General features: G+C 45.7%; 1 protein-coding gene across 1 annotated transcript; it reads right to left on the bottom strand.

Annotated features, from left to right (window-relative positions):
- Positions 1-8908: 8908 nt before the first annotated feature.
- Positions 8909-10257, bottom strand: Tcim (transcriptional and immune response regulator). The gene has a single exon (XM_052752772.1). It carries the CDS (start codon positions 10173-10175, stop codon positions 9855-9857), a length of 321 nt encoding a protein of 106 aa, XP_052608732.1. The 5' UTR covers positions 10176-10257; the 3' UTR covers positions 8909-9854.
- Positions 10258-12314: the final 2057 nt, after the last annotated feature.

Consider the following 12314-nt stretch of genomic DNA (forward strand, 5'->3'; position numbering starts at 1 on the left):
CTGTCCCAAGACATACAGAGCCTCGATCAAAAACAACAGACCAGCGTGTCAGCAAAGCCAGTTCCCCGGTGATCAGAGAATGTGTTTGCTTCCACTGAGGGATTTCAAGCTACCATGCTTGAGGGAAGGAAGGCAACGTGCTTCGTAGAAGCAATGCCCCCTGGCAGGAGTGCTGTCGTTCTCATGGGTCTTTCAACATGAACCATGGCTCTCGCTGATGACAGAGCCCTCTTTTGACAGCCTGGAGTGATAGAGGGCTGCCAGTGAATGTTCAGAGGGTACTGTGGTTACCACAAATACCTGTGTTGAAGTGATAGCTGTTTGTGTTAAAAACTGAACAAACACTTGTGAAGTGCCTTATTCCACGTTAAGCTCTACGCTAGAAGCACTTGTAATGTTTAACCAAGGGCAGAGCTCACACACCCTTCCGGGCACTTGACCAAGAGCTTAACTGCCACATGGGTTATTATGTCAGACTTACAGCAATCAAGAGAGACAGGTACAGAGGTGTTGGGAGTTGTGGCACAGCCTCAGTGAAAATCCGTATGCTGAAATATCTCAGAATATGACTGTATTTGTTGGTAGACCCTGAAAGAAGAAATTCTCCAATTTGACTGGTATCTGGACCATATCTAGTCCAATATGACTGGTGACTTTATGAGAAAGGCACTTAAGACACAGACATGAAACACACACAGAAGGAAGGGCATGCGAAAGGCTTGGGAGCCTGTTTTCCACATGGAGAGGAGCCATAGGCAACAGCAGCCCTGAGCTTACACACAGCCTCCAGAACTGGGAAGAAGTAAATTTGTCCCGCTGAAGCTGATCAATCAATGGTTGTATTAGTTATGCTTTAGGTCACTGTGACCCAGTCCCTGACAGAGCAGCTTAAGGAGGGAGGATTTACTTTGACTCATGGGTTTAGACTATACAGTCATCAGGGCAGGGAATACATGGTAAGGTTCATGGCAAAGGGAGAATATGTCTATATCGAGATATATGATAACACTGTGAACCCCACATTTGTATTTGCATTAATTAAATAAAATAAACCTTGAGTCAGGAGGCAGAGCTAGCAACTAGTTGACAGAAAGTAATCATAGAGAGTCAGAGGGAGTCCAGAAAACTGATGGTGAGACACACAGAAAATGGTAGGGGGGGACTTTGAGTATGGCAGTCTCTTTTGGTTTGGGGGAGTGGAAGGACGCTCTTTTTCAGAGATGTCAGCAAAGAGGGAAGTCTGCTAGTTGTTCCTCAACCTCTGAGCTAGCAGGTCTTCACCCCAGCCTCTAACTCCTAAGTCTTATTGATAAATAGAACAATAGAGATTTAGTTCAAAACTGCATTGGCGGCATCAGCAGGAGGCAGATCTGGATAGATGTAAAAGTCCCACCTGGCTGCTACCAGAGAAGCAAGCCAGTAACTGCCCTGCAGCCACAATCACCGGCTGAAACAGCAGTAGATTCAGGTGCAATGCTGTGCCGGAGATAAAACAGCATACGGCGATTGCTGTTTGCATTGTGGTAGATTGGAAATTGCTGTTTGCATTGTGGTAGATTGGAAAGCAGAGAGCATATCTGAACCAGAATCTGCTCAAACCTCCAAGTGCCCACTGCTAGTACCCAACTTCTACCTGATGTGTTCTACCTCCTGGAAGTTCCGCAAACTTTCAAAACATTGCCACTCTTTGGGAATAAGACTTCAAAACATAAATCAGGAACATTTCAGATTCAAACCATAACAAACTGAAATATTATATTGTCACTACTATTTTTTTTTGATAATTAAGTGGGTTTAACAAAGCATAAATAACTTCCTCAAAATTCCATGTACCTAATAAAAGTCTACAACAGGACTTGAACCAACCCAAATCTTATAAAATCCTATCACCCTACTTTCTGCCGTCCATCACATAGTATTGACATGAAGTTATCAGAGGGTCACCAGAGAGGGTCAAGGTGAGGAAAAGTCAGAGAGCAGGTTTGTTCTTTGGCATACTGTCGTGGCTGGTTGTTTTGTTGTTGCTGATTTCAGGCATCCCCTGTTCCTGACCTGGGTCTTCTAGGTTGTCTCCTGTGCTCCCTGTAGGGTCCTCTGTGGAGGAGAATCATCGGGAGGAGAGTGCTCCCATAACTGCTAATGCACTAACTGGAATAAGTGACTGCTAGTGATGTTCATGAAAATCATCCTTTTGAAAAGACTAAGTTGTCTGGAGTAAGGAGGAAACGTCTAGAATAGCAGATATAGGGGAATATGTGAAGGGGCTAAAGATATTCTCTTCTTTTGAAAAACACAGTGAGGCTGGGTGGTGGTGGCACACGCCTTTAATCCCAGCATTAAGGAGGCAGAGGCAGGTGGATCTCCGTGTTCGAGGCCAGCCTGGGCTACAGAGTGAGTTTCAGGATAGCCGGAACTACATAGAGAATCCTTGTATCAAGAAAAAAAAAAACAACACAGTGATTGTTAAGACTATATGCTTTGTGGAATTTCAATAATGATGTAATCACTAGGGACTGGCACAATCAGGTTAGATTCCTCAGAACGAAAGTTAAAGTAATGGTATTATTTGGTTAGATATGATAAGAATGAGACATTTCATGATAAGGGACAAATCACGCCTTGGGTCAATGGTTTGCGAACTGTATCGAGGCCCACAATGCACCTGGGGATGTATGGATGAATAGAAATGAGCCGTGTCTTTACAGTGAGCACAGCGTGTTACTTTAATCTAGGTCAGTGGTTCTCAATCTGACTGAGCCGAGCCGTAATGCGACCCCAGGAGCAATTGCAGCAGGGTCCAGCCCCACAAACTCTGGTTCATTAAATCCAACCTGGATTTCAAAGTGCTCCCCATGGGGTTCTGATAAGAACGAATTGCAAAGAAGTACCTGGACCTGGGTCTTCCACAAGGTCAGTAGGGAGGGCTCCCCCAGAACCACGGGGGTCCTCCCAAACCTTTCAAATGCTAAGAGCTAGGCATAAACTCTAAGGACAGAAACATTTCAGGAGAATGAGAAAAGAAAGTGATGGGAGGCAAACCCTCCTGATAAACCTACATGTACGCCACATGTCAAACTAAATCCAAATACTTGTCGGCAAAGTGAAGGGGATAGTCTGCACCTACTGTAATCATTACAATCAGGGAAATGCTCCCATCAAAACGTGATCTTCTGAGCCATGTTTTCAATGAATGACAGAATTACTATACTAAGGAAGGCTACATTGCCATGAGATAGACCCTTTTTCTTGGTCTTATATTAGGAAGGGCCAGAAGATCCAGTGTAACCCAAGCAAGGGTTCTGTAACTCTGATGGTGGTTTTCTACGGCGGGTCATGGGAGCTTGGCGAAAAGGTATCCGTGACCAGAGGGTTTGGAATTAGGAAAGCACACAGACGATTACAGCTCTACCCACAGTGGAGATGGGCTCAGTGACTCTGCCCTTGAGTAGAAGTCAAAGCGGGAAAAACATTAACAGCCAGTCTGGGCAGGGAGCACCAACCACCCACCTAGAACAGACAGGGTCTGTAAGCCCAGGGGACCCACACAGGGCCACGTCCCTCACCTTGTGCCTCTGGCGACCACGGCTAACCATCAAAACTTGGCACTGGTTTTTCATTGTATTTAAGAGAAATTTCTTCTTCGGGTGGAATGCCAGCTGATCGCGGGAGGCTAGGCAGGTCCTGTTCACCAATGCCCTTGGGGAAGATGGAGAGGACAAAATAGGGCAGATGTCATCTGGTCACAGCAAAGGTCAGAAAGGAATTTGTCCAAAGAAGAGTTAGGAATCCTCCCTCCCTGGAATTCCCACCTCAGTCTGGCGGTATTTGCACACTGGCCACTGTCCTCAGGTGAGGCAACAAGGCCAGGGGGTGGGGGTGGGGCCAAGAGGTTCCCTGGGCCCCAACAGGTAGGTCTGCTGCTTTTGGTGTAGTGTGTAGAGGGCAAGTTGATACAGGAAAAACCTGTTTTTTTTTTTTTCCTAAGCTCCACAAAACTTTATGGGGACACAATGTTTATTGCCAAAATTCTGTAAGGTAATTTTGCTAGCAGGTTTCTGAACTGGGTCTACCAATCATGTGTGTTCATGCTGAAGCGGAATCGTTTTCGTGGGCCTGTGGCAGACGCCCCGAGTATCTAGACACTACTGAAGGTTTGTCCGTGTGAGAACAGCCAGGCAGCTATTGATGCTAGCGAAATCGTCAGACTCAAGGCATGATCTAAGCGGCGACGGATCCGAAGGTTTTAACTGGGCAGTATGTGAGACTGGCGTTCCCCCATCTCACCCTGCAGCCTTTTCTTCTCAGTGTCTTCTGTGTCATCGATAGCTGCCACGTAGTGGTTTGCTGTCCCTAAGTAAAGTGCCTTTCCCCTCTGCCTCACATGGAAAAGGCCATGGAGTTCTGGAGGAATCTTTCGAGCGACCGTGAGTTCAGCGGCTCTCTAATACATTATTTTTCAAGGTCAGACGTGCACTGCCAGCTGCCAAGTGTTGCCAGCATGTGTAAAGTCCCTAATAATTCTGTTGCTTTCGGAAACAAATCAATCCTGACTAGTCCTTCAAGGCCTAGACATCTAATTGTCTCTCTATCGCTTAGGCCCCAGTCACTCGCATGACCCACTCTGTCCTGCCTCCCTGCCTCTGTGAACTATATGTCCATGGACCAGCAAAACGGTTTTCCTTCTTGTCTGCTATTCCTCCAAGGAATCTTGAAGCATCTCCCAGGTTAGGACTATGTCCTAATCTACCCTGGACACACAGATACAGACAGACAGACATACTCACATAACTATAGAATATACACATGAACCTACATTCTCACAAACCACACACACATGCACTCACCCCTACATATGACACAGAAGCATACATGAATGTACAACCTCACACAGCTACACAGACATGCACACAAAGAAACACACGTGAACAATCACACACACACACACACATACATACAGATGAACACGGATACACACATGGAAATACACATAGATATATATTTTCACACATGCATACACAGACATACCTATATGCACACACCCAGATATACATGTATGCACACACACACAAACACAGATGATACACACATGAATACACATTCTCATACAGTCACATAGACACATACACACATATAATTACCAGATACATGTGCATTCACCAGATACAAACATAAATATAGACACACTCACACAAATATACCCATGTATGCATTCTTCCAGACACACATTCATACATATGAACACAAATAATACACTCACATAAACATACATTCTCACACAGTCTTGGGACAAAGACACCCAAATATTCACTCGCCCATTCAGCCAAATGTGTATACAAATGAATACAGAGACACACATATGTGAACATACATCCTCACATGGATGCATACATAGACACACACATGTGCTCACATAGATACATACACGTGAACAGATACATACATAGAAACACAGTCACATAGCTGCATACACACAGTGTATATTTTCAAATAAATATTCAAATAAACACAGCAACAGAGACACATGCATACATAGACATCCTACCCATGCAAAACATATGCAGTTGTGAAGACACACACAGACACATAGACTCACAGACCAAAACACATGGGTATTCCCAGATACACAGCCACACATACATGCATATGTAGTCATATATACATGTACACTCAGATACAGACACATATCCACACAGGTACATACATATGTACAAATACACATATTTTATGCATCTACACAGACAAACATAGTCTCTCTCTGTGTCTCTCTATCTCTGTCTCTCTCTGTCTCTGTCTCTCTCTCACATACACACACACACACACACACACACACACAAACACACACACCCCAGACACAATTATGCTCATTCAGACACACAGGCAGATACATCACTTATATAGCCAGCCTCAAGACATGCAGCCTCCACACATATGATATACATTCAGACACATATACATACTAGATGTACATACAGGCTCACAGACACAGATGTGCAAATATATGCAGGTCCATACACAAATACAGTCTACCAAGAAATACACACACACACACACACACACACACACACACACACACACACAGTCACAACCACGGTTTCTGCTGTTCAAATGACTGCTTCCTGTTTGCTACAAAGCCCTTGTCAACCCTCTAGCAGGAAGCAGTGTCTTTTCTGGCCTTGGCTCACACTTCTAGGTGCGTCCTGTAAGAGTGGATAAGGGACAAATTCAGCCCCCATACATGAAGGGTCATCTAAGACCGAGGCCGTGCTGGGAACTTGAGTGCCAGCCGAAAGGTGCCCTATGTGTTCTGCAAGGACACAGATGCCCCAGACGGTGGCCCTCTTTTAAGTCAGCAGATTCAACGTCTCAGGGAAATGTGAGTTACACTCAGGTCACCCCACGACAGTGGAAGAGCATGTAGCTGGACACGTGACCTTTCTCAGTAGATTCCATCTGCTATGGGGGCCTCCTTTTACTGTGAGCAGGTAGGAAACTGAGTCAATAAACTGTGCTTTCCAACACTCCTCGTGGCCTGGAGAAGGCGTGAGGAGTGGCCGTGGCTCCGAGCTGCGAACACCGTGCTGCCTCGGCTGTGTGAAACCACCAAAACTGTCACCTAGGTCGCACGTGTCCCTCACGGTAAACAGACAGACAAATGCGGGTGAAAATGAAGTGACCAGCAGAAGCCATGCTTTTCTGTCTTCCCAGTTGACTAGTGAATCCGTCACTACAGAGGAGAAGGGAAGTTTGTCTGTCCTGGACACGTGGTCAAAGCTGCTGTGAGGGCACGGAGGCCATCCTTCCTGGAGCTGTGTGTCACTGGCAAGTTTCCCCAGCTACTGAAGCTCACGGCCTTGTGTGCACGGGGAGACATAAATGCAGCCACATGCGCTCTTACCACTTACATCACAAAAATATTTAGGGAATTATCCGGCCACCGGGACCACGTCTCGCTCGGCAAAAGTTAGTTATTACTGTGACCCAGTGAGCTGATGTTCTTAGTGAGTTACTGAGCCCTTTATACTTTTATTTCTCTTATTACAAGATCTTACAATTGATTTGACTCTCCCTATGTCAGAAATAGAACTCAGGACCAAACCAGTCCTCGTTTACATTTTCTTTTAAGATTTATTTTTGATTGTGTGTGTGTGTGTGTGTGTGTGTGTGTGTGTGTGTGTGTGTGTGAATTTGTACACATTAGTGCAGATGCCCACTGAGGCTAGAGGAATCAGATCCCTGGGGTTACAGGTAATTTTGAGTCACATGTGTGTCTTTGGAACCGAACCAGTCCTCTGCAAGAACAGCGTGTGCTCTGAACTACCCCGCCGCCTCTCTGGCTCCGTAGTCCTCCTTTTCTATTAAAGCCTGTTTTCATCCGACACTACATAATGTGTGTTATGCACCTAAAAACTGCCCTGTGCAATCACACTGATTCCACTCTGGGTTCTCCCCAGAGGAGAGAAGAGTGCTTGTAACAACCTGTTGGAGGGGTTTTTGTTTCTCTCCCTCATATATTGGGGTTGAAATCAGAAAATAATAATAATAAGTCACCCAAAACAGGTTAATGTGCGTGTGTCAGAACACAAGACCACACTGCACACTACAGGGAACAACAGCAGCAGAAGACAAGTTCTGAATGCATTTAGTGAACTAAACCCCCGTCTCAGCTCAGCCTCAAGATGCACTTCCTTCATTGGGGTGCGTGGAGGAATGGACGAACTGATTGAATTTTAAGACTTGCTGGCCTCCAACTCATGATCCTCCTGAGTGGTAGGATTTCCAGCACAGGCGGCCATGCCCAGCTCTGTCTTTGAATAAAGTGCAACTGAAAAGTTCCCCATGATGGTTCCCATAAGGAACAGGAAACTTATTCCAGGAGCACACCGACAGCAGTCAGCTCGCTCAGGGTGCTTCAGGTGGACAGACAGGAACGGAGCAGAGGGCTGCTCCACGGCCGCCATTTTCGTAATCGTATTCTGGGTACCTGACTGTTCCCTGTGAAGCCCTGCTCTGTGGGTCTTAAATTCTTTTGGTGTAATTGTTGTCTTTGAAAATCTGATGATGATTGTGAATAATACTCCCAGAAAAAATGCTCAAGGGCATTACACACACACACACACACACACACACACACACACATGCTTCTAGAACAACTTTTCCTTCACTTTTTCTTTATTTCCTGGCCAAGTGATCAAATACTGACTACAACCCTAGATGAGGATCCAGGGTCCCAAGGATTAATTTGTAATGACCTTCCACAACTTAATAATTATTAGCTGAATATAGTTTTTTCTAACTACTTTACTTTCCTTTTATAATTTTTGTATTTAAAATTCTGGCTTTTAACCCTCCTGAAGATTTCAGATAGGTCATGTGTTTTGATATACTGTAGTCAGCATTAAAAAAAATCTTGGTAGGTTTTGCTGTAACAATTTCTGGGGACTGTATTGCCTTTCTGTTAAGAAAGCACAGTGGGTATTTGTGTATGCCTCCTTAGAAATGCTTTATTATAAATTATGCTGAAATAAGGAAAGAGGTGGTAATGTTATAATAACCCACAGAAACTTTATCATAATTCACTCTAACTTCAAGACATACTGTTCAGAAAGAAATAAGTGGGTACCCACGCATATCTGCTTTAGTGACAGAGAAGAGACTTCACAAACATGAAGCTATATAATGGATATATAAAGGCAGTGTTGGCAAATTACTCTGTTGATAACCATATCCACGCCACGATGTTTTAAAACTGGGGCAATAGTTTGTTTGGGGGCAAGTTTGGCAGGTCAGCTTAAAGCTGTTCTCAAAGCCCCTTCAGCTTAAGACTCGGCCCCCTATAAAAATTTATGGTAATCCAAACTTACCATCCTATTTTTTCCTTTGGGACCAATCATCACAGACCAAGAGAAGCTAAGATGATAATAATTTATTAGGGCTGCGTATCACTTACAATCTATAATAAATTATAAAGACCACAGCGTCCTTCTGAAACCTTCCACATTCACTTCCTAATACTTGCTGCATTATCTTTAGGACATTTAATTAGATTAGATGCTAGCGTTAGTCAAAGAGTAAAAAACATTACAAAACTGTTCACAGTACTTCAGATTTATGAAGAGCCCCATTGTTTCAACTTGGTGCAAACCTGTTTGAAATGTGTATAAATCCTCTAGAAACATGTAGACAGTGGTGTGGGTTTTCCCAGGCTGGGCAAAGCACGCAGTTCCTTGTCTTTAACACCAGGCGATGCACTTTCTTAGGCATTGAAATAAATGCAAGCAGTCAATTACTGATTTCTAAAAATCTTGACCAATAAACAGCATGGAGGTTTAGCCACATTTTAAACATTCAGATTTAAAAAAACGCAGTAAACCATTTGTTTGCTAGTCCTCCTCCTTCCTCCCTCTCCCTACCCACTTTGACACTTATTTTTTTCAAAAAAAAAAAAAAAGAAAAAAACAAAATAACAAACTAAACAACAACAACTAAAACCAAGTTAGGTTTGAGTTCAGTCTTAGGGCCTGGCCAGTGACCCTGGGTGCACTCAGTCCCTGTCTGCCACATTCTGTTCTGTGCTTCCATCCTCCTCTACCAAGTCCGTGTCAGCCCTTTCCTGCTGGGAGAGTTCTCAACCGCCTGCTGAAGGCACTTTGCTCTCAGTGTGACAGCTCAGAGCTGACACAGAGTTGAAGTCTTTGTAGCTGGTGTGCTCCATCCCTTTCCATCCTCAGGGTCCTGATGGAAGAGGTGCTCAAGCCGGTGCGCGGGACACTGCCCTGGCCGGGCTGGCAGGCTCACTGGGTCTGTCTTTAAAGGTCCATTGGTGGATAAGCTCCTTACCCATCCTGTGAGGAGGCTCAGTGCACCTTGATGGAATACTTCCTCAGTCTGAGAAACTGCAGAAGTTTGTCTTTCGTCCTCTTCTTCAGGGCCATCAGGGCTCGTGTTTTCTCCTCCAGATCTTGATCAATGGCAAGGATGATCTTGGCCCGTTCCTCTGCCTTCTTGTCTCCGGAGTTCCTGAAGAGCCTCTGCAGGGACTGCTGGTCTACGTTTTCAAAGATGTTGCCCACAGCCTTCTTGCGGGAGGCCGTGTCAAAGTGGTAGCCGTGGATGGACGGGCTTACTCGGAGAGACGAGGACATGCTGGTGGCTTGGTGGCTTCGCTTCGCTTTCATCGATGTAAGTCTTCCCCTAGCTCAGCTCAGGCCCTTCCAGGGAGTCTGTCAGAACATCATCCCTGGACTGCTATTTAAAGTGTGAACAAAGCTCCCGGACTCAAATTACACTGATGACGTCACATTGATCCCAGGGAGGGAAAAAAAAAAAAAAAAACACAGAAAGTTAACAGTTGAGTTGCCAAATATCTGGCTCCGGATGCTGGAATGCCTTTCAAAGCTGTGTTCAGTGAGAGTTGGCTACGTACGGGCTTCCCTCTTGCCCTCCCAGACGACGCTGTGTTGTACAAACGGGCTCTTCCCTCTTCCAGAAGCTGAAACCAGAAGAGAGAAAAGAAGAGCACCATGTCTCCAGATCTCCGCCGGTAATTGAAACAAGGAGTCCTGCCAAGCTCGAGAGAGTTTCAACTAGTATAGAAGTTTAAAAATGCGGGCCAAACCCTGACCGCCTAGGGCTGTGAGCCTTTTGGGCGACCCTGTTGGGGGAAGGGCTGCTTGCTGAGCGAGGGTGTGTGGAAGTCCGGGAAATACTTCGGTGGATATCTGATTCTAGAGCCACAGTGTTCTGACAGAACACTGACACGGCTCGGCCCCGAAACCATGGATCTCAAACTGTGGACAAGTGCAGTCTGCGGTCTCCACCAGGAAACTGCAAGTGAAACAGTAAAGAGCAGCCAATGGCAGCTGTGTAGGTACTTGTAGGGACTGATAGCCACAGCTATCTAAAAGCAGGGAGCAAAGGTTAATGGGGCGCTTTGAGTACTTAAGGCTCCCAAGGAAAGAGCTGCTGACCTTTTGTTTTGAGGTTTAGTTTGGAGTCACTCAGCATAATTAGAGTGATGTTGTCTTCACTGAGAGTTTCAATTTATTACTTTTGCCATCTACAAGACTCAGGCACGTGTGGCTATCGTATGCTAAATGCTACCTGGCCTAGAGACACCTCTTTATGAACCAAATCTCTCCTGTACTTTCTGGTCCTCCAAAAAATCAGGATGAGTCTTTATTTTATTTCTTATATAGTCAAGGAAGTCACACACCTGTAATCCTATCTCTCCTGGAAGGCTGAGGCAGGGTGGCAAGCTTCAGGACAGGCTGAGCTACACAGGAGTACCCTGTCTCAAAATAGAGTTAATAGCATAGAAATAAAATCGCTATTTTACCTTAATAAAGTTTACATCTTACTAGGAGAAAGGAGTGGGGAATTCTTGCGTACAATCTTCATGTGATCTGAAAAGAACATCCAGTATGGATAAAAATGCCCCACAGCTGCATGAGCCTAGAAGGTAAGGGAAAACTGGGGTTTGTGGAGGCTAGAGAGGGAAGGGTGTGTCTTAGTTAGGATCGCCATTGCTGTGATGAAACACCATGACCAAAGCAACTTGGGGAGGAGAGGGTTTATTCGGTTTACACTGCTATATCACATTCATCATCAAGGCAGTCAGTTCAGCAACTCAAATGGGCCAGGAACCTGGAGGCAGGGGCTGACGCAGAGGCCATGGAGGAGTGCTGCTTACTGGCTTGCTCATCATGGCTTGCTCAGCCTGCTTTCTTAGAGCACCCAGGACCACCAGCCCAGGGATGGCACCACAGTGGGCTGAGCCCTCTCCCATCGGTCACAAATTAAGGTAATACCGTGCAGTTGGATCTTATGAGGGCATTGTCTCAATTAAGGTTCCTTCCCTTCAGGTAACTCTGGCTCCTGTCAAGTTGACACAAGACTAGCCAGCACAGGTATCTTCTCATGTGACCTGGGCAGACCTGAAGGAGGTGGGAGTGAGCTGGAGTACTACCTGGGGCAGGAGTGCCGTAGGCTAGGGGAGCAGTAAGTACAGAGGCCTGGCACAGCGCAGGTGTGTGGCTAGCTGGGGCCAGTGTGGTTGGAACACAGTGAACTGCGGGGTGGGATGAGAGGGGAGCCCAGGTCAGGAGGAGAAGGTGGTAGAAGACAGCAGACCAGACTATGGTCTCAAAGAATCCCATCCCTGCTGAGCTGACTCCCCAGGAGGTGCATGGCCACGGGACATACTGAAGCAGAGGAGTGGGGATGGTTTTGTTCATGTTTTAAAGAGCAGTGGTCGCTTCTCAGCGAGGAGGGAGGAGTAAGAAGACCCTCTTGGAGACCTCCAAGTCACCCAGACA

This window comes from Peromyscus californicus, unplaced genomic scaffold (genome assembly GCF_007827085.1).
Source record: "Peromyscus californicus insignis strain IS unplaced genomic scaffold, ASM782708v3 Scaffold_23__1_contigs__length_62951481, whole genome shotgun sequence".
NCBI classification, from domain to species: Eukaryota; Metazoa; Chordata; class Mammalia; order Rodentia; family Cricetidae; genus Peromyscus; species Peromyscus californicus.